We start from the raw sequence: 23,497 nt of genomic DNA, 5'->3' as shown, positions 1-23,497 counted from the left end.
CTAAAATGTTTAATCTAATCAGAGGCCAAGACCCACACACAAAAAATGAAAGAAAACTCTACACGAAAGTAGAGTGTGTGTGTGTGTGTGTGTGTGTGTGTGTGTGTGTGTGTATATAAAACAGCCAACAAAGACCTATTGTATAGCACAAGGAACCATACTCAATATTTTGTAATACCGGTAAGGGAAAGAATCTGGAAAAAAAAAAAAATATATATGGCTGAGTCACTGTGCTGTATACCTGAAACTAACATGAAACTAACACGATATTGTAAATTAACTATACTTCAATAAAAAAATAATATTCTGAGAAAAAAAAGAAAGTATAGTATAGTATAGGGATAAGTGCCAAAGCGCCCCCAGTAGGAAAGACAAATGCATTCAGTGGGCAGTCCCCTAACCTGGAAGACTTCCCAGATGCGAACTGGGGGTGTGGGTGCCATGGCTCTGTAGCCCGATTATACTACGAATGATTAAAAGAGCTAAGAGATGGGCATTTCTTGAGTCCAACAATTTGAGTGCAGACCATGACAGGTCTGGAGAACAGAAAGGAAACAGCAAAAATGGAAATATAATTGTTTTCTGCCTTTGACTGAACTCCTTATGAGTTTCAGAAAGTAACACAGAAAGAGGAAAAAGTATCCTCACTCCGGCAAAATAACAAACAAAAATCCAGAAACAAAAATGAAAAACTTCCTCTGACTTAAGATAGTAAGTTTACTAAATGGAAATAACACATTCACTTGCTTTGTTTTCTTTCCTTCTTTTTTCTTTTTTAAATCATCCTACTCGGATTAAATAATGTTAACTTCCTACTGGAGTTACTTTTACTTTGAATTCTGACGTGGACAAGAGATTTAAATAAGAAAAAGAAAGGCTACTCTACTGGCTACCTTGCTATTCCCTGTGACAGTGCTTTGGCTTGCTACATTTAGTTGAGCATCAATCAGCAAAGTAAATAATAATGTAACTATTTTATCCAGCGATGAGCTTGGAAACTTTTTTAAAAATCAGGACTTCATTGTTTTTAACTTGACCACCAGTAACACCCTGAAAATGACAGTGAAAAGAAACAGAAAACAAAGTAGTAGAAAATCCCCAAAGGGACAACCAATACCTTTACCATTCATCTCTACTCCTAGGACATTAGCAACCTTCTGACCTCAGGATATTTCCTCCAATAATAAAGCGCATCCTTTACCTAGAGCGATTTCTCTAAAGCTCTTCTCACTCATTCAACAGACATTTAACAAGTACATTGTACTAGAGCTGAAGGAAGAGAAACTGGAATGTTGTCCCTGCCTTAGACATCTTTGTACCTTCCCCTCCTCCCACTCCCCCGCCACCACCAGTCATTTCTTCCATTGGTACACTATCCCCTAAAATCCAATGTTGCTTTTCAGTTGCCAAAGTCACCTGTTACCTAAAATATTTCAGTGCAAGATTTCCTCAATGTCAAGTTCATAACTACTGATAAAATCATTCATCTATAATACAAAGTATTCACCAATGCATAGCTCCATTTTTCCAACCTTAAAATCTGCATGCAACTACTAAACTCCTGAGTCCTTGTTACTCTGGCACGAAGATCTACAATGTTGCTTCTTATTTTTAAATACAAATGCCTAATCCTTTACTATATGGGAAATTTTAACCCTACTTCTTTTTTTTCCCCCTGCTAATAAAAGCCAAGTTTTCATCACTATCTTATCACATTGACTAAGATATTATTAATGAGCACCATTATGTTTGTTTCTTGGATGAAAAGACCAATTCATGATTTTGCTAATGATGTGAAAACTAGAGTTTGAAAAGACTGTACTACCAAAGTACTGTTGATCTTAGATGCTTTCTGTCTAAAAATCCATCCCCTTTCTCTATGTAACAGGAACAGGTATTTAAGGTACCATGAAGTGTTTACTTTCCAACCTCAATTTATTACTTTAATATTTTAGCTTATGAATTACGGATTCTGTATATACCACACTGCTTGTCGATATCCACACATAAACCTTCTTGCTGTGACAATTAATCTGAAAATGTCCCCATATAGTCTGGGAGGGGAAAGCCTAATTTGGTGGAATATAATAAATGTCCCTTTTCATCACAGGATATATGCTTCTCAGGTTCAATTAACCTCTGAATGATTCTAAGAGAAAAGTAATTCTCCTTGATGTTCCTTGTCTACAGAGTGGAAATCTCTCTAGCGGCAAAGAATGAGTAATCACTTACATGACCGCAAAAGGCCTCTTTTCATTTCCCTCAAGTACTGTCTAGAGCAGCAGGAGGAATTGATGGAGGGGCCATAATCTCCAGCATGAGTACTAAATCAATCATGCCATTTTTCTCCCACCTGCACTTTCATTCTCGTCCTTTTCCTTCTCTCTTCTCCATTTTCCCCTCCTCCTTACAGTTGTTTTTCTTAACCTGCAGCACTCCCCCCGCGGTTTGAATTTTTACAACCTACCAGATAAAATCCCTGGTGACCCTCAAAGCTTCCTTACCTGCATCAGTGTTTTAAAAACAAGTATTAGGAAAGACTACGGTGTGGGATCACGTTACACTTGTTTCACATACCTATAAAGTTTTGGTACAGAACGTGTGGGCTGATGCCACAACTCAATCGAACACCGGGAGGGCTGAAACAAACACACACACACACAAAAAAACTAACTCAACCGGAAAGATCCGACTCGGGCCACCGCCTGAAATGTGACACTTGGGATGACAGTGCAATGCGGAGTGAAGGAATTCTCCCGGGTTTCAGGATACAAGGGACACACTCGGCCCACTGCTGACGACAGAAGAGGCTCTCATCTGCTCCATGCTTCCCGCAAATGTGACACGAGTGACCCAACTCTTCCCTCCCAAGGCGGGGCCGGGGCCCAAGCCCCCAAACCCCACCCCCGCGGCCGGGGCCCCCTGCTTGGAGGGCTGGTGTGCACAGGTTCGCTCCCCGCGCCGAGACGCGGCTCCGGGAAGAGCGGGGGGAGGCCGCCTCCTCCGGAGCGTTTTACGAGTCGGGGCGGGGTCGTCCCGGGCCAACGGGCGGGCAGGGGGCCCCAAGCGGCCGCAACAGGTGCGCCCGGGCCGCCCACCCGCCCCTCCCGCCGCCGGGCCCGACCTTTACCTGCAGCGGCGGCTCCCGAGTCCGGGGAGGGAGGCTCAGGCCCGGCCGCCCTTCCCCGCGGGGCAGGCCGAGCTCGCCGGATGCACGGACCGACGGACCGACGGACGCCTAGGGTCGCCGACGGAGGGCTAGCAGGCCCCCAGCCGAAGGCCCGGGCACCGGCCCCGCCGGGGGCGCGAAGGCCGCCAGGGAGGGCGCGACCGCCCGATCAGGCCTCAGGGGCAGAGAGTCTTCAGCCGGCGACCCCGCCGCCACCCTCGCTCGGTGCTCCGGCGACGCGCGGGTCCTCGCGGCCGCCTGCGTTGCCTCGCGGCTTTTGGTCCCTCCCTCTCGCCGTCCTTCTTGCCCCTCCTCCCCCGCCCTCCGGGTTGTCAGGGCAACCGGAGAGACGCCGGCCCTGGAGGAGAGGCTTTAGGAGGGGCGGTGGCGGCGGCGGCGGCGGCGGCGGCGGCTCGGGGGGCTCGGCCCGTGGGGCCCCAGGAGCAGCTAACCATGGAGCCCCAGAGTAAGGGGGCCGGGACCAGGGCCGGGGCGGGCGGCCGGGCCTGCCCGGAACGGGTGTGGGCGCCCTGCGCGCGGCTCCGCAGGCTTTTAATGCTTTTGACATGGAAATACGGTCTCCTCCTCGAGCTTTCTTCTCTTGGAGAGACAAGAAGGGGGCTAAATCCTGCCAAGTGTGTCCGCCGGGAGCCGGAGGGCCGGGTGAGCTCGGTAGTGTGGGCAGGAGGATGCAGCGCCGCCAGTGTGTTCCTTCCTGAAATGACCCCCAAGCAAATCCATTTCTTATTACTATTACTGTCATTGTTGTTGTTATTTTGTTTGGTAGTTTGATTCATTAACTGTAAATAGCCATTCTGCTTCTAAAATGCCAGCAATTAAACATGCAACAAGGCTAGGTCTTGTATTTATTGGAAGAGATCCCGTGCTCTTCCCAGTAGTCGGAGATTTGAAGGAGAAAAAAATTTTTGAGCTTTGTCCAAGACTGTTAAATTCGTTGCTAGAGGTTCTACGAGGTAGGCTTGGACACAAACACAAAGTTACGATTTCTTTTTCTGTTTCCCACATTGTTTGACAAAAGGTGGGCAGTCTGGAGTTATCAGATCTAACACAAGCTTTAACTTACTGTGTTGATTGTTGTTGTTATTATTATTATTAACTACGACTACTACTACTCAAACCTCTCTAGAAGGACAGTGCTCCGTCCTTCTTTCCCAAGCTAATGCTTTATTGCTCCTTTTGTTCTTAAAATAAGAACAGTGTTTTATACGGATGGACACCAGAAAGCCCTTGAACTTTTTTTTTTTTTTTAATTATTTATTTATTTATTTATGGCTGTGTTGGGTCTTCGTTTCTGTGCGAGGGCTTTCTCTAGTTGCGGCAAGCGGGGGCCACTCTTCATCGCGGTGCGCGGGCCTCTCACTATCGCGGCCTCTCTGGTTGCGGAGCACAGGCTCCAGACACGCAGGCTCAGTAATTGTGGCTCATGGGCCCAGCTGCTCCGCGGCATGTGGGATCTTCCCAGACCAGGGCTCGAACCCGTGTCCCCTGCATTGGCAGGCAGATTCTCAACCACTGCGCCACCAGGGAACCCCCCTTGAACTTTTATAGAAGGATGCAGTTTGACTCTCAAAACCAAGTCATCTTTTCTTGCACAATTTCAGAAATGGAAGTACTCAGACCAAATCCATTCTCTGGGGTATATGCTGACATTATTAAAGTTTCCAAGAAGGTTTTTAAAAACTTTTGCCTTTCTTTTAACTCACTTGCTGAGGAGAAAACTTACAAGTTGAGAGAGTTGTTTAAGTTGATTTTATACAGTATCCTGTCACTTGCACTTGTAACTCTCTGGATTCCACATTTTATCTAAGCTATTGAAAGAAATTTACAACAATACTAAAATTTTTGTTTCATTTCAAACTGATGCCAAGGTGTGTATGTTTTCTCTTTAGAGAAGAAATAAATCGAAGTGAAGTATATCTTTTAAAACAGCAACTTTATTTCTTCAGATTTATGTTACCGTTTAAATGTGTAAAGTATAACTTTCAAGTCCATCAGTGCTCAGACTGTTTATCCACTCACTCGTTCATGGTATTCATTATGCTCCAAACACTGTCCTAGGGGTGGAGGATTGAACAATGAATAGGACCATGTTGGCTTTGGTTATCCCTGGAAAACTGAGCAGACACTTGCCCAAGAATTTCTGAAACCTCCCTGGGGTCTGAGATTGGGGAAAAAGAGATGGGCAGAAAGCTTCCGGTAGGAAGCAATAGTAGGCCTGCGGAATGACCCAGCAAAGAATGAGGGAAAGGGATTCCAGACAGAGAGAATCCCTTGGGTATAGGCCCTGAGACCTGAGAGAGCAGTGTGGGTTTGAGGCTCAGAGTTCAAAGATCAGTAAAGCTGTAACTGAGAGAAGCCAGAGGGGTGGAGGGGAGGAGAAAGAAAAGAGACAAGCCTGGAAAAGTGAATAGGAACCAGATCCCAGAAGCTCTGTAAAACTGTGAGAAATTTATTACCGCTATGAATTACACATTTATATCTCATCTCATTGGATTTTAAGGTGGAAAATATTTGTTAAGGAATCTATGCCTGGGACACAGCTATAAATTTATTCTTTCTCACATACTCTCAAATGCTGTTATCAATTTAATTTTAGATAATTCAAACAATAACCATTTACGATAGGGAATTCTTTCACAGCCTAATAAACACCATTTCGGGTGTTAGTAAATATTTAAAAGGACAAGATTAAATGATCTTTAAGGTCCCATTTAACTTGAAGATTCATACCCAATCAGATTTCACCTGAGACTCAAGTTGCTATTTTATTCTCTCAAAGGTATTGGAGAATGCCATGGCTATGATATTAACAAATATTGCAGTTATAGGGTCACCATATGTTGTTGTGCCAATGTTATCTGACATATTTTAAGCCTGGTGTGTACGTGGTATCTTTTGTTATTGAGGGGTCTCAAATAGCATTTTACAAGGGTAATTGAGTATAGCATCAGTGACTTGATTAAAAGGAAGGCTCCTTCTTAATTGTTTTTAAGGATTAAACATATATCTAAGGACAACACCAAGGAACTACTAGGAATAACCCCCAAGTCAGACTTATCCATTCTGTTTCCACACACTCAGTTTTCTATTACTTTTAGCAATGACCTTTATTAACTGAGTCATTAAAATCCAATAAACATAAACTCTTCAGATCCCACAGCTGGATCATACTCTGGCACTAGGCAGAGGGTGACAAGGGCTACCACCGTTTTACAGAATGATAATAAGTCAATGATCCAAGAAGTGACTCCTCAGGGAAAGGGCAAATTAAATAAGCTCACAACCTTGGGCTGTTCAGAATGGTTTTGGCTCTTGGCTTACACATTTACATCTTTTTTTTTTTCTCACATTTACATATTTAATTATTTTCTTCCTAAACTAACAACACTATTGGAAAGCTAACCCATGTATGAAATAACATGGAAAATGTACATCAAATTTTTTTTTTTTTAAGAAAATATTTAAGTTCAACAGTACTATCTCTTCCCTAAGTTTTTAGTGAGTGACAATGCCAAGGGGTAGCTTTGGGGGTCTTTAACCCTCCCCCCCATGATCTTCCCTAGTCCACCAAATCACCCTAAACAAACACATAATCTGAATTTTTAAATGTGTGTATATATCAATTGCAGCATCAAGATAACTCCCCAGCTCCCACTTAACAACCATATTGCCACCTGTCCCCTAAACTCTCCCTATATAAAATAATCTGGGCCTAGTTTAGGCCAGGCAGCAGTTTCTTGATACACACCTACCTTTTAAAAGAAATGCTAAATGGGATTCTAAGTTATTCCAATGACTAACAGACTGAGGCATATCCTTAAAGGAGTGAAGACTTCTTTCTCCAAACCGGTTTTCCCACTGGTCTTCCCCATATTTGAGTAGGATTTCACCACCTTCCCAGTTACTCCAGCTGGAAATCTGAGAGTCATCCTTAACTACTCTCTTTTACTCGCCACCCCTCCTACCCACCCCACCCACCAGAATGCATGTTTATTTTATTTTTTATATATCTTTACTGGAGTATAATTGCTTTACAATGTTGTGTTAGTTTCTGCTGTACAAAAAAGTGAATCAGCTATACGTATACATATATCCCTGTATCTCCTCCCTCTTGCGTCTCCCGCCCACCCTCCCTATCCCACCCCTCTAGGTGGTCGCAAAGCATCAAGCTGATCTCCCTGTGCTATGCTGCAGCTTCCCACTAGCCATCCTTTTTACATTTGGTGGTGTATATATGTCAATGCTACTCTCTCACTTCATTCCAGCTTCCCCTTCCCCCCTTGTGTCCTCAAGTCCATTCACTATGTCTGCATCTTTATTCCTGCCCTGCCACTAGGTTCATCAGAACCGTTTTTTTAGATTCCATATATGTGCTAGGTCCATCCACCTTATTCCAAATAACTCAATTTATGGCTGAGTAATATTCCATTGTATATATGTGCCACATCCTCTTTATCCATTCATCTGTCGATGGACACTTAGGTTGCTTCCATGTCCTGGCTATTGTAAATACAGCTGCAATAAACATTTTGGTACATGACTCTTTTTGAATTATGGTTTTCTCAGGGTATATGCCCAGTAGTGGGATTGCTGGGTCGTATGGTAGTTCTATTTTTAGTTTTTTAAGGAACCTCCATACTGTTCTCCATAGTGGCTGTATCAATTTACATTCCCACCAACAGTGCAAGAGGGTTCCCTTTTCTCCACACCCTCTCCAGCATTTATTGTTTGTAGATTTTTTGACGATGGCCATTCTGACTGGTGTGAGGTGATACCTCATTGTGGTTTTGATTTGCATTTCTCTAATGATTAGTGATGTTGAGCATCTTTTCATGTGTTTGTTGGCAGTCTGTATGTCTACTTCGGAGAAATGAAATAGGAAGAATAGAAATAGGAAGACCTATTTAGGTCTTCTGACCATTTTTGGGTTGGGTTGTTTGTATTTTTGATATTGAGCTGCATGAGCTGCTTGTATATTTTGGAGATTAATCCTTTGTCAGTTGCTTTGTTTGCAAATATTTTCTCCCATTCTGAGGGTTGTTTTTTCATCTTGTTTATGGTTTTCTTTGCTGTGCAAAAGCTTTTAAGTTTCATTAGGTTCCATTTGTTTATTTTTTATTTTATTTCCATTACTCCAGGAGGTGGGTCAAAAAGGATATTGCTATGATTTATGTCATAGAGTGTTCTGCCTATGTTTTCCTCTAAGAGTTTTATAGTGTCTGGCCTTACATTTAGGTCTTTTCTCCATTTTGAGTTTATTTTTGTGTATGGTGTTAGGAAGTGTTTATTTCACCTTCAGAATACACCCCAAATGTACGTCTTTCTCTCCCTCCCTGCTGTAATCACTGGTACCCCAAGCCATCATCTTGACTAAACCATGACAGGAGGCTCTGCTGATTTCTGCATGCCCTTTCCCCCAGCTGTGCTCACCTGAGAGCCAGAGTAAGCTTTTCAGAACACACAGGTCATATCAAAAAGCCCTCCAGAGTTCTTATCTAGCTGCTTCTTCAAACCACCGTGTACATGATCTTGGATACATTATGCCTCAGGCATGTTGGTCTTTTAGTCCCTTAAACATCTCAGGGTCCTTTCAGGACTGCAGGTCTTTGCACGAGGTTCTGCCTCTGCCAGGGATGGCAGGTCTGATTCAGTGTCCTCTGGCTTCAGCTTAAATGTCACTCTTGTTGAGTAAGCTCTGACTGCCTAAAGAGGGTTGGGCCCCTCTCTATGTTACTCCTATCTCTGCTATGATCGCAATCTGTAATTCTTTTGTTAATTTTCAAACTCTGTTTTCTCCGCCGGGGTGTAGGGTGGTGGAAGAGGGCCCTGTCTGCCATTCTGTCTCCAGTGCTTAACATGGAATAAGCCCCAAACAAGCATTTATTGAATGGATGGCACTGCTGTTAACACTTGGGCGCCTTATTTAATTTTATTTCCTTAAGAGCATTGCAGTGTGCTGAAAAAGAAAACCATTTTACTCTATAACAGAAAGGGCTGTGCTCCAGTGAAACTGAAGTACCTCTTGTGGAGTACACTTTGGGTAAAGTTCATTTAAATCAGGTGCTTATAAATGTTAGGTGAATTACAAGTATGGCATTCCTTTTTCTTCACTAGCTTAAAAGAGGTGTTTTAAGTATCTCATTCTATCCAGTAAAATTAAGGAAATAGGAAGGTAATCTTATTTGGGGTACTAAAGGACTGCCAGATCATAGACTCAACAAAATCTTTGCACTGCCGTGGAGTACTTGTTCATTAATTATCTGAGAGACTGGTAGGAATTTAAGAGTAATAAATTACTTAAGCCCAGGAGTGTTTTTAAAAGTCTGTGTAGGGGCTTCCCTGGTGGTGCAGTGCTTAAGAATCCGCCTGCCAATGCAGGAGACACAGGTTCAAACCCTGGTCCGGGAAGATCCCACATGCCGCAGAGCAACTAAGCCCGTGAACCACAACTACTGAGCCTGCGCTCTAGAGCCTGTGAGCCACAACTACGGAACCCATGCGCCGCAACTACTGAAACCCACATGCCCTAGAGCCTGTGCTCCACAACAAGAGAAGCCACCACAGTGAGAAGCCCACGCACTGCAACGAAGAGTAGCCCCCGCTGCCCGCAGCTAGGGAAAGCCCACGTGCGGCAACGAAGACCCAACGCAGACATAAATAAAAATAAATAAATAAATAAATTTTAAAAACCTAAATCTATTAATAAAATGGTAAACTAATTTAAAAAAACGTCTGTGTAACAATTTTTTGTCAAGTAGTCTTAGTCTCTAAAGAATATTAATTCTATCAATTAGGTTATAATTCAAAGGTTATTATTAAGAAATAAAGGCTTATATAAATCAAGTTTAAAACTTAAAAAAAATTCAAAGCAACACCTTTTAAATAGCTGTAGTTTAAAATCCCCATCAAAATACTAAAGTTCAGTGCAGTCCTGACCTTGGGATGCTCAGCCCGCAGGGCGGGGCAAACCGACTTTATGGGTGCAGCTGTGTCTCACCAAAAGCTCAGCATTATCCCCAGACCAAGTCTATACCTGATAACTTGGATTTCACCTTCTCTTGACAGGAAAAGGAAGCACTACTATAGCCTGCTTGGTCTGGGGAACCTGCCCAGACACACCCAGGAACCGAACTAACCCAACCAGTTTACTGCAGGGGCTTTGTGCCTAAGCATCGCCCAAGAACGGCCTGAATGACTCATTAAGTACAGAAGGTGGTGCAAAGTCATTAACAAGCAAACAACTCACACCAGTGTTCTGTGCCTTTCCCTGCTCACAGCGCTGGGCCAAGCCAGGGGCAAAACTGGAGATGCTTATCCTTGGGACCCTGCAGAACTCTGGGGACATTTCTCTCCTGGGCGGCAGAAAGAAACGAGGAGGCATTCCTTGCTTTCGGATTCCTTTAGCTGTGACCCGCCCCCTTCCAGGTTGTCAGGGACCCTTTCCTGGCCTCACCTTCTTGGGAGGGTCCTCTCATTCTCATACTTTCCTGCCTGCTTGTTTCTGCCTGGAACCTACTCACTGCCCATCCATGTATCCATCCTTTAAAACATCTCTATAACGTTACCATCTCTTAAAAATGTTGCCTGTTTACCCTCCTCCAACCCAAATCAGAGTTAATTTCTCCCTCGTAGGCACTGTGTCTGCATTTTATTACTACTTTTATTATTCTAACACGTTGTAATTGATATATATCTATATGTTCAACCTTCCCATTAGAAGTTAACTTGAAATGGATTAAGGGCTTAAGTGTTAAGACCTGAAGCTATAAAGCTAGAAGAAAACATAGGGAAAGAGCTCCTTGACATAGATCTTGGCAATGGTTTCTTGGACATAGATCTTGGCAATGGTTTCTTGGATATGACACTAAAAGCACAAGCAACAGAAGCAAAAATCAGCAAGTGATTAGTTTGGCCACATCAAACTAATAAGCTTCTGTACAGAAAAAGAAACAATCAACAAAATGGAAAGGCAACCTAAGGCAAAGAAAATATTTGCAAACCATCCATCGGTGAGGGGCTGATAGCCAAAATATATGAGGAACTCATACAACTTAATAACAGAAAAGCAAACAATCCATTTAAAAAATGGACAGAGGACCTGAATAGACATTTTTCCAAGGAAGATGTACAAATGATCAACACATGAAATGATGTCGAGTGCATGAAAATGTGCTCCACATCACTGATCATCAGGGAAATGCGAATCGAAACCACAATGAGATACCACCTCACACCTGTCAGAATGGCTGTTATCAAAAAGATAAGAGATAAGTGTTGGCAAGGTTGTGGAGAAAAGGGAACCCTGGTCCACTGTCGGTGGGAATGTAAATTAGTACAGCCACTATAGAAAACAGTGAACAGTGTGGAGCTTTCTCAAAAAATTAAAGATAGAACTACCATATGATCCAGTAATCCCACTTCTGGGTATATATCTAAAGGAAATGAAATCAGGATCTTGAAGAGGTATCTGCCCTCCCACATTCATTGCAGCATAATTCACAAGAGCCAAGATATGGAAACAACTTAAGTGTCTGTCTGTGGATGAATGGTTAAAGATGTGATATATATGCATGATAGAGTATTATTCAGCCACGAGAAAGAAGGAAGTCCTGCCATTTGCAACAACATGGATGGAACTTGAGGGCATTATGCTAAGTAAAATATAAAATAAGTCAGAGAAAGACAAATACTGTATGATCTCACTTATATGTGGAAGCAAAACAAGCTGAACTCATATAAACAGAGTAGAGTGGTTACCAAGGGCTGGCGGGGTGGAGGAAATGGGGAGATATCGGTCAAAGAATACAAACTTCAGGTTAGAAGTGGAATAAATGCTGGGGATCTGATGTGTATGGTGACTATAGTTAACAATACTGTATTGTATGTTCAAAAGTTGCTGAGAGAATAGATCTTAAATGTTCTCATCACATGCAGACAAAAGTAATTATGTGAGGTGAGAGAGGTGTTGCTGGACCTACCATGGTAATTGTTTCACCGTTTATAAGTGTATCAAATCATCAGGTTGTAGATCTTAAACTTACACAATATTATGTGTCTATTATATCTCAATAAAGCTGGGGGGAAAAGCTGTGAGGTCATCATTTTCTTTCCTGGAGCTCTCTAGAGTACTGGAAAGAAACTAACTAGCCCTGTTATACCAATTACTTTTACTAAAGAGTTCTAACACAGCAACTATTTGGTTATCCTGAGCCTTGCTTTATACAGGATTGGATTGTAGGTAGCTGGTTTATATTTTAAGTAACTTTTTTTGCTACTGTAAGCAATGGACTGCCAGGGTCCCTTTACCACTGGAGGTCATCAATGTCTTTAAATCAAATCAGATTGAAGAAACAATTTTAGATAATCCAGTGCCAATTCAGAAGACAAATCCTAAAGGTTCTGTTCTCTGGATCCCACTTTTGTATTAATATTTGTATCAATTAGGGTTTAATCAGAAAAGCAGAACTACTGTGAGTGATATAGGATAAGGGGTCTAGAACAGAGATTAGACTTTGTATAATTGTGGGAGCTGGTGAAGAAGTCAGTGCAAACTGTTGTCTCTGTGACTCACGCTGGGCCTGATGTCGCTCCAAGCTGGCGGGACCAGCGGTTGGGAAGGAAAGCTGGATATGAAGGTGGGAAAAGCAGGGACAGATTGGAGCCTGCCGAATCAAACTGGAACCTGCAAGGATAAACTGGAGCCCATGTCTGTCTCTCACCACCGGCAACATCAGTGATACGCATGACCTGCGAGAGCGCTGGCCACCTTCCCTGAGGAGCCCTGCATGTGCCTGGCACAGTGCTCTGAGAACTTGAAGGAGGAGATCTGTCCACATTTCAGCTGCTGCTTGCCACCAACAAGGTGAGCAGCCGATGAACAACCACATGAGCCTGGTGCCCTGCACCGTCCTCTAGAGAGTAGAAAACAAAATGGGAAATGCTGTTTCACCCCCACTGCTAAAGCTCACCTGTGTGACCCAGAACCGAACAGGGAAGGGAATTCTTCAGTGTAGCTAAATTGGCCCAGTACAAAACCACCAAACCCTTTAGCCCATTTATCAGATTGGGGAAGTTCCCTTCTAGTCCTAATTTGCCAAGGTATTATTTATTTATTTTTAATCATGAAGAAGTGTTGGATTTCATCAAATGCATTATTTCCTTTTTTTTCTCTTTTAGTGTGATTTACATTGATTGTTTTTCAATGTCAAACTAACCTTGCATTAATGGGATAAACCCCATATGGTTATGGTGTTCTATGTAGTGAATAGAGTGCTGAATTTAATGTTCTATTTTTTAAAAGGATTTTTGAGCTGTATTCATATGAGGGATTGGCCTGTAACTTTACTTTTTGTGATTTCTTAGTCTAGTTTCAGTATCAGGGTTATCTTAATCTCAAAAAAATGAGCTTAATCTCAAAAATAGAGGCTGTATTCCCTCTATTTTTGTTCTCTTTCTGTCTTTATTCTCTTAAAAGGTTTTGTAATGTTGTAATGTTGGTGTTATTTCTCCATTACATTGAAGAATATACTAGTGAAACCATCTGTAACTGGGGTTTTTCTTTGTGGGGAAAGTTTTTAATTGTGAACGCTATTTACTTACTAGATGTAGGGGTACATATACTTCTATTTCTTAGTTTTGGTAAGTTGTGTCTTTCAAAGACTGAGCTCTTTTAATATAAATTATCTAATTTATTGCCATAAGTTTGATTATAATAAAGTCTTATCTTTGTAATAGTATCTATAGGATCCATAGTGATAACCCTTTTAAAAAAATTTATTTATTTAATTAATTTATTTTTGGCTGCGTTGGGTCTTCGTTGCTGCGTGCTGGCTTTTCTCTAGTTGCAGCGAGCAGGGGCTACTCTTCGTTGCAGTTCGTGGGCTTCTCATCGCGGTGGCTTCTCTTGTTTCAGAGCACAGGCTCTAGGCATGCGGGCTTCAGTAGTTGCGGCACACAGGCTCAGGAGTTGTGGCTCACAGGCTCTAGAGCTCAGGCTCAGTAGTTGTGGCGCATGGGCTTAGTTGCTCTGCGGCATGTGGGATCTTCCGGGACCAGGGATCGAACCTGTGTCCCCTGCATTGGCAGGAGGATTCTCAACCACTGCGCCACCAGGGAAGCCCCCATAGTGATAACCCTTTTAATTCCTTATGTTATTCATTTGTGCTTTATCTCTCTTTTTCTTGTTCATTCTTTTTTTTTTTTTTTCGTTAGCACTTTTATGAGTTCATCAGTTTTTTATTAGAGTTCTGAAAATGCTTATTCATTCAATTCAGCAGTACCGTCAGTTACCAGAGACCTGTACTTGTCAGAGTCTTTTCCATGAATTTCTTGAAGATGAAACCCTTTTATAGGACCATATTTGCAAAATCATCAGAGTACACCCAGAACTGTCTGTAAATGACAAAAGACTTAAAAATGACCATGGTTAAAGATTTGATGAAAGTTCATAATAATGCAGTTGACAAGAAAATTAGTTATTTCTGAGATATACATTTTAAAGTAATAACTAGGATTATTACTTATAACATTATACCAGAATATATAAGATTTTTAGAAGTTTCCTGTAATGTCTGAAACATTTATATTAACATATTTCCATACAAATACAAATATAAGATTTTTAGAAATTTCATGTAATGTCTGAAACATTTATATTAACATATTTCCATACAAATAACCCAATGAAAGTTTAGTATTAGTTGTTTTGTTTGTTTTTTTATACTGCAGGTTCTTATTAGCCATCAGTTTTATACACATCAGTGTATACATGTCAATCCCGATCGCCCAATTCAGCACACCACCATCCCCACCTCACCGCAGTTTTCCCCCCTTGGTGTCCATATGTCCATTCTCTACATCTGTGTCTCAACTTCTGCCCTGCAAACTGGCTCATCTGTACCATTTTTCTAGGTTCCACATACATGCATTAATATACGATATTTGTTTTTCTCTTTCTGACTTACTTCACTCTGTATGACAGTCTCTAGATCCATCCACGTCTCAACAAATGACTCAATTTCGTTCCTTTTTATGGCTGAGTAATATTCCGTTGTATATATGTACCACAACTTCTTTATCCATTCGTCTGTTGACGGGCATTTAGGTTGCTTCCATGACCTGGCTATTGTAAATAGTGCTGCAATGAACATTCGGGTGCATGTGTCTTTTTGAATTACGGTTTTCTCTGGGTATATGGCCAGTAGTGGGATTGCTGGGTCATATGGTAATTCTATTTTTAGTTTTTTAAGGAACCTCCATATTGTTCTCCATAGTGGCTGTATCAATTTACATTCCCACCAACAGTGCAAGAGGGTTCCCTTTTCTCCACACCCTCTCCAGCATTTGTTGTTTGTAGATTTTCTGATGATGCCCATTCTAACAGGAGTGAGGTGATACCTCATTGTAGTTTTGATTTGCATTTCTCTAATAATTAGTGATGTTGAGCATCTTTTCATGTGCTTCGTGGCCGTCTGTATGTCTTCTTTGGAGAAATGTCTATTTAGGTCTTCTGCCCATTTTTGGATTGGGGTGTTTGTTTCTTTGATATTGAGCTGAATGAGCTGTTTATATATTTTGGAGATTAATCCTTTGTCCGTTGATTCATTTGCAAATATTTTCTCCCATTCTGAGGGTTGTCTTTTCGTCTTGTTTATGGTTTCCTTTGCTGTGCAAAAGCTTTGAAGTTTCATTAGGTCCCACTTGTTTATTTTTGTTTTTATTTCCATTACTCTAGGAGGTGGATCAAAAAAGATCTTGCTGTGATTTATGTCAAAGAGTGTTCTTCCTATGTTTTCCTCTAAGAGTTTTATAGTGTCCAGTCTTATATTTAGGTCTCTAATCCATTTTGAGTTTATTTTTGTGTATGGTGTTAGGGAGTATTCTAATTTCATTCTTTTACATGTAGCTGTCCAGTTTTCCCAGCACCACTTATTGAAGAGACTGTCTTTTCTCCATTGTATATCTTTGCCTCCTTTGTCATAGATTAGTTGACCATAGGTGCGTGGGTTAATGTCTGGGCTTTCTATCTTGTTCCATTGATCTATGTTTCTGTTTTTGTGCCAGTACCATATTGTCTTGATTACTGTAGCTTTGTAGTATAGTCTGAAGTCAGGGAGTCTGATTCCTCCAGCTCCATTTTTTTGCCTCAAGACTGCTTTGGCTATTCGGGGTCTTTTGTGTCTCCATACAAATTTTAAGATGATTTGTTCTAGCTCCGTAAAAAATGCCATTGGTAATTTGATAGGGATTGCATTGAATCTGTAGATTGCTTTGGGTAGTATACTCATTTTCACAATGTTGATTCTTCCAATCCAAGAACATGGTATATCTCTCCATCTGTTGGTATCATCTTTAATTTCTTTCATCAGTGTCTTATAGTTTTCTGCATACAGGTCTTTTGTCTCCCTAGGTAGGTTTATTCCTAGGTATTTTATTCTTTTTGTTGCAATGGTAAATGGGAGTGTTTCCATAATTTCTCTTTCAGATTTTTCATCATTAGTGTATAGGAATGCAAGAGATTTCTGTGCATTAATTTTGTAACCTGCAACTTTACCATATTCATTAATTAGCTCTAGCAGTTTTCTGGTGGCCGTTTTAGGATTCTCTATGTATAGTATCATGTCATCCGCAAACAGTGACAGTTTTACTTCTTCTTTTCCAATTTGTATTCCTTTTATTTCTTTTTCTTCTCTGATTGCCGTGGCTAGGACTTCCAGAACTATGTTGAATAATAGTGGTGAGAGTGGACATCCTTGTCTCGTTCCTGATCTTAGAGGAAATGCTTTCAGTTTTTCACCATTGAGAATGATGTTTGCTGTGGGTTTGTCATATATGGCCTTTATTATGTTGAGGTAGGTTCCCTCTATGCCCACTTTCTGGAGAGTTTTTATCATAAATGGGTGTTGAATTTTGTCAAAAGCCTTTTCTGCATCTATTGAGATGATCATATGGTTTTTCTTCTTCAATTTGTTAATATGGTGTATCACATTGATTGATTTGCGTATATTGAAGAATCCTTGCATCCCTGGGATAAATCCCACTTGATCGTGGTGTATGATCCTTTTAATGTGTTGTTGGATTCTGTTTGCTAGTATTTTGTTGAGGATTTTTGCATCTATATTCATCAGTGATATTGGTCTGTAATTTTCTTTTTTTGTAGTGTCTTTGTCTGGTTTTGGTATCAGGGTGATGGTGGCCTCATAGAATGAGTTTGGGAGTGTTCCTTCCTCTGCAATTTTTTGGAAGAGTTTGAGAAGGATGGGTGTTAGCTCTTCTCTAAATGTTTGATAGAATTCACCTGTGAAGCCATCTGGTCCTGGACTTTTGTTTGTGGGAAGATTTTTAATCACAGTTTCAATTTCATTACTTGTGATTGGTCTGTTCATATTTTCTGTTTCTTCCTGATTCAGTCTTGGAAGGTTATACCTTTCTAAGAATTTGTCCATTTCTTCCAGGTTGTCCATTTTATTGGCATAAAGTTGCTTGTAGTAGTCTCTTAGGATGTTTTGTATTTCTGCGGTGTCTGTTGTAACGTCTCCTTTTTCATTTCTGATTTTATTGATTTGAGTCCTCTCCCTCTTTTTCTTGATGAGTCTGGCTAATGGCTTATCAATTTTGTTTATCTTCTCAAAGAACCAACTTTTAGTTTTATTGATCTTTGCTATTGTTTTCTTTGTTTCTATTTCATTTATTTCTGCTCTGATCTTTATGATTTCTTTCCTTCTGCTAACTTTGGGTTTTGTTTGTTCTTCTTTCTCTAGTTTCTTTAGGTGTAAGGTTAGATATTTTACTTGAGATTTTTCTTGTTTCTTGAGGTAGGCTTGTATAGCTATAAACTTCCCTCTTAGAACCGCTTTTGCTGCATCCCATAGGTTTTGGGTCGTCGTGTTTTCATTGTCATTTGTCTCTAGGTATTTTTTTATTTCCTGTTTGATTTCTTCAGTGATCTCTTGGTTATTTAGTAACGTATTGTTTAGCCTCCATGTGTTTGTCTTTTTTACGTTTTTTTCCCTGTAATTCATTTCTAATCTCATAGCTTTGTGGTCAGAAAAGATGCTTGATATGATTTCAATTTTCTTAAATTTACTGAGGCTTGATTTGTGACCCAAGATGTGATCTATCCTGGAGAATGTTCCGTGCGCACTTGAGAAGAACGTGTAATCTGCCGTTTTTGGATGGAATGTCCTATATATATCAAGTAAATCTATCTGGTCTATTGTGTCATTTAAAGCTTCTGTTTCCTTATTTATTTTCATTTTGGATGATCTGTCCATTGGTGTAAGTGAGGTGTTAAAGTCCCCCACTATTATTGTGTTACTGTCGATTTCCTCTTTTATAGCTGTTACCAGTTGCCTTATGTATTGAGGTGCTCCTATGTTGGGTGCATATATATTTATAATTGTTATATCTTCTTCTTGGATTGATCCCTGGATCATTATGTAGTGTCCTTCCTTGTCTCTTGTAACATTCTTTACTTTAAAGTCTATTTTATCTGATATGAGTATAGCTACTCCAGCTTTCTTTTGATTTCCATTTGCATGGAATATCTTTTTCCATCCCCTGACTTTCAGTCTGTATGTGTCCCTAGGTCTGAAGTGGGTCTCTTGTAGACAGCATATATATGGGTCTTGTTTTTGTATCCATTCAGCCAGTCTATGTCTTTTGGTTGGGGCATTTAATCCATTCACGTTTAAGGTAATTATCGATATGTATGTTCCTATGACCATTTTCTTAATTGTTTTGGGTTTCTTTTTGTAGGTCCTTTTCTTCTCTTGTGTTTCCCACTTAGAGAAGTTCCTTTAGCATTTGTTGTAGAGCTGGTTTGGTGGTGCTGAATTCTCTTAGCTTTTGCTTGTCTGTAAAGCTTTTGATTTCTCCATCAAATCTAAATGAGATCCTTGCCGGGTAGAGTAATCTTGGTTGTAGGTTCTTCCCTTTCATCACTTTAAGTATATCATGCCACTCCCTTCTGGCTTGCAGAGTTTCTGCTGAGAAATCAGCTGTTAACCTTATGGGAGTTCCCTTGTATGTTATTTGTCGTTTTTCCCTTGCTGCTTTCAGTAATTTTTCTTTGTCTTTAATTTTTGCCACTTTGATTACTATGTGTCTCGGCGTGTTTCTCCTTGGGTTTATTCTGTATGGGACTCTCTGCGCTTCCTGGACTTGGGTGGCTATTTCCTTTCCCATGTTAGGGAAGTTTTCGACTATAATCTCTTCAAATATTTTCTCTGGTCCTTTCTCTCTCTCTTCTCCTTCTGGGACCCCTATAATGCGAATGTTGTTGCGTTTAATGTTGTCCCAGAGGTCTCTTAGGCTGTCTTCATTTCTTTTCATCCTTTTTTCTTTAGTCTGTTCCGCAGCAGTGAATTCCACCATTCTGTCTTCCAGGTCACTTATCTGTTCTTCTGCCTCAGTTATTCTGCTATTGATTCCTTCTAGTGTAGTTTTCATTTCAGTTATTGTATTGGTCATCTCTGTTTGTTTGTTCTTTAATTCTTCTAGGTCTTTGTTAATCATTTCTTGCATCTTCTCAATCTTTGCCTCCATTCTTATTCCGAGGTCCTGGATCATCTTCACTATCATTATTCTGAATTCTTTTTCTGGAAGGTTGCCTATCTCCACTTCATTTAGTTGTTTTTCTGGGGTTTTTTCTTGTTCCTTCATCTGGTACATAGCCCTCTGCCTTTTCATCTTCTCTGTCTTTCTGTAACTGTGGTTTTTGGTCCACAGGCTGCAGGATTGTAGTTTTTCTTGCTTCTGCTCTCTGCCCTCTGGTGGTTGAGGCTATCTAAGAGGCTTGATGGGAGGCTCTGGTGGTGGGTAGAGCTGACTCTCTTGTTCATTCTTGATAGAGATTTATATTAGTTGTCTATCACTGCATAGCAAATTATCCAAAACTTAATGTCTTCAAACAACAAACATTTATTATGTGTGGTAGCCAGACTTCTAAGGTGGTCCCCATGATCTCCATGTCCTGCTGTTACACCCTGTATAACCTCCTCCCTCTGAGTGTCAGTGGGCTCTATGACTTGCTTCTAACCAATAGAACATTGTGAAAGTGCTGGATTGTTACTTCTGTGTGTGTGTGTGTGTGTGTGTGTGTGTGTATGTGTGTGTATGCATGTATCTATGTGTACGTATAGACATATATACATTTAGATATATAGATGGGGAGGAGAGAGAGAGAGAAAGAGATAATACACACACAAATTAGACTTCATCTTGCTAGCATGCACTGGAGACACTCTTCTTGCTAGTTTGATGAAGTGAGCAGCCATGTTGAACATGTCCAGCTGCAGGTGGCCTGTGGGACCTGAGGTTGGCATCCAGTCCACAGCCAGTGAAAAGCCTGGGTATTCAACCATACAGACACGGCAAAATGAATTCTCTCAGCAACTTGAATGAGCTTAAAGGTGGATTCTTCCCTGAATGCCTGCAGATAAGAATTTAGCTCAGCTGACACCCTGACTGCAGCCTTGTGAGACCCCGACAGAGAACCCACTTGAGCTGAACTCAAATTCTTGACTTGCAGAAAGTGGGGGACAATAAACTTGTGTTTTCTTAAAATGTTCACATGTGGTAATTTGTTATGGAGCAATAAAAAACTAATGTATTATCTCATGTGGTTTCTGTGGGTCAGGATTTCAGGAATACATTAGCTGGGGGTTCTGTCTTGGATTGTAGTCAGTATGTTGGCCAGGGATGCAGCCTTCTGAAGGCTTGACTGAGGCTGGAGGACCTGATTTCAAGATGGCGCACTCAACATGGATGGCAAGTTGGTGCTGGCTGATAGCAAGAGACCTTAGTAACTGAACACATTAACCACTCTATAGAGTTGCTGGAGTGTCCTCACAACATGGTACCTGATTTCACCCAGAGTAAATGATCTAAGAGAGAGCAAGGTAGAAGCTGTAGTGTCTTTTATAGTCTAGCCTAGGATACCATACTCTGTCATTTGCATTATTGTCTTAATAACAGGTCAACCCTCTTCAGTATGAGAGAGGACTACACAAGGGCATGAATAGCAGCAGGTGAGAATCATTGGGGGCCATCTTGGAGGCTGGATATCATAGAAATTATAAATTGTGTTATTCTTTTTAAAGGCTTTTATATTTCATGTTTATTTTCATATTTTTACATTTACATTTATATTTTATATTTATATTTTCTCCATTATGCATTTGTTTTCTATTTCATTGATTTCTGCTTATATCTTTATTTCCATCATTTAAATTTGCTGTTCCTTTTAAAAAGTTTTTTGATATAGATGCTTACATCATTGCTTTTAGCCTTCTTTTTCAAATAAATGTGTTTAAGGCTGTGAATTTCCCTCTGAGCCCCAATTTAGCTGAATTCCACAAGTTTTCTTTTTTTGTAAAGTTGTATAGAAGTATGACATATGTATAAGAAAGTACACAATATTAAATCTCCAGGTTGATGAATTATCACAAAGTAAACACACTCAGTTACTAGCACCCAGATCAAGAAATGGATTATCACTAGTTATTTTAAAGTCTGAGTCTCATAGTATTGCAAACTGCTTTAAAGTTCATATCTGATCATTTCAACACCTGAATCACTTATGAGGTTTGTTTCTCTTTTCTGTTTTTGCTCTTAGTTTTCAGTCATTTCGTCATGTATCCTGGCATTCCTGGTAATTTTTGATTGAATGCTTGACATTCTTTTTGAAAAATCATAGAGGTTTTGGTAGACATTATCCATAGAGGATTTTAATCTACTTTTGGTTGGCATTTAGGGTACAAATAAATCACTGTACTTTAGTTGAGGGCAGTCTATTTTCAGTTTGCCCTTATTCCTAGGATGTAGCCAGCCAGTTCAGGGATGTTAGCTGAAAACCTTGGGTCTTCACTAGTGCCCTTCCTTTTCAGCAGGACTTATATTTCAATTTTTGATCCCCAGCACCATGGTATTGCCAAAATCTCTGCTTGTCTATGGTCAGCAACCTCCTCAAGGAGGAGTTGCTGGGCTCATTTCTTTATGTACCCTTTTCTCTAGGATCTTGGCCCCTTAAGCCTTGGTTGTTTTGGCAGTCTTCAGCTCCAGTGTTTCTGTGTGGCTGTTGAAGATCTACGATACCACTTTCTACTTGTCTTGCCCCAGCTGTGAATCAGCAGATTCCCCAAGGACCAATGTAAGGGAAATATATGGCCAACCTCAGTGCTCTTTTCTGCTCTCTGGGACCTTGGGCCCAAATCTTGTCTACATTTTTGGACCTTGATGCCTTCGTACAGCTGTTTTTTATATGTTATCCAGTTTTTGTGCTTTGTGGAATTATTAGTGTGATACCTGCTGAAAGCAGAAATTGGTAATTAAAATTTTAACAGAAGATCCTTAGACACTTAATTCAAAAGAATTAATCAGTTTTCAATATTTGTTTCATAGCCTTCTATTTTTCTAAGATCTGAAAACATATGTAAAAAATTTATTAATCCAGCAGCAATTCCTATCTTTTAATCATTCAATATGTAGTTCGCAAGTGAAAAAATGAATAAATTTAATACATAATATCTGTGTCTTCCAGTTTGTGATCAAATAGCATAAGTCCTAGTTAGTAAAGATAACTGGAAACTTCAGTAGATGATATTTTTTGTGCTAATTACTTGAAGATTAAAAGAGACTTTTATAACTATTTTATGTACATTTCATAGAAAGCACTTTTGATGGTTAAAAAATTATATATATCAAAAATAAAGTAAGGCCAAAGATGACTAATGGAATGGTTTCTCCGGGGGAAAGTAGTCTCTGCTATTTTTAATATTTTATCTGTTAATTTCATTTAGAATGTGTTCGGGATATTCCCTGAGTTGGCTAAATGTGTTACTTCAGCCTTTTTTTTTTTTTTTTAATTGGAGTACAGTTGCTTTACAATGATGTGTTAGTTTTTGCTGTACAGCAAAGTGAATCAGCCACACATATACAGATATCCCCTCTTCCTTGGATTTTCTTCCCATTTAGGTCACCACTTCAGCCTTCTTGAATCTACTCAGATGGTGGTGGTCTCTTCTCTCTTTCTCTGACTGGCTTCCTCTCTACTCTGCGCATATTTTGTGATAAGGACACCACTAGCTCCCAACTATATATCATCAGTTTCAACTGCCCAAGGAGAGACTGAATTTTCTTTCTTAATTTGAATTGTAAAATTGAAGGGCAGGATTCTTATTAGAGCAGCTGTATCGTGTGCCCACCCCATCATGAAGGATGGAGGGGAGGGATGTCCGTGACAGCTTGTGCACAGGGAAGGCTGCAAGGATCTGGAATGTCAGGGCATCCTCAGCCAAGGTGACTGTG

General features: G+C 40.5%; 2 protein-coding genes across 3 annotated transcripts in view; one reads left to right on the top strand and one right to left on the bottom strand.

The window, feature by feature from the left end:
• Nucleotides 1–3,458, bottom strand: part of DHX32 (DEAH-box helicase 32 (putative)) — a 55,422-nt gene extending 51,964 nt beyond the window's left edge. For both annotated transcript variants that reach the window (XM_057530875.1, XM_057530876.1), the window contains exon 1: nucleotides 3,131–3,458. The gene's annotated coding sequence lies outside the window, so the exon portion shown is untranslated. The remainder of the gene's footprint in view (nucleotides 1–3,130) is intronic.
• Nucleotides 3,459–3,571: 113 nt separating this feature from the next.
• Nucleotides 3,572–23,497, top strand: part of FANK1 (fibronectin type III and ankyrin repeat domains 1) — a 151,680-nt gene continuing 131,754 nt past the window's right edge. Inside the window, exon 1 of the mRNA XM_007173292.2 lies at nucleotides 3,572–3,635. Within this exon, the coding sequence (XP_007173354.2) occupies nucleotides 3,623–3,635 (13 nt within the window). The 5' untranslated portion in view covers nucleotides 3,572–3,622. The remainder of the gene's footprint in view (nucleotides 3,636–23,497) is intronic.

Source organism: Balaenoptera acutorostrata, chromosome 16 (assembly GCF_949987535.1).
Source record: "Balaenoptera acutorostrata chromosome 16, mBalAcu1.1, whole genome shotgun sequence".
Classification (NCBI taxonomy): domain Eukaryota; kingdom Metazoa; phylum Chordata; class Mammalia; order Artiodactyla; family Balaenopteridae; genus Balaenoptera; species Balaenoptera acutorostrata.
This window is presented reverse-complemented; position numbering and strand designations above follow the sequence as displayed.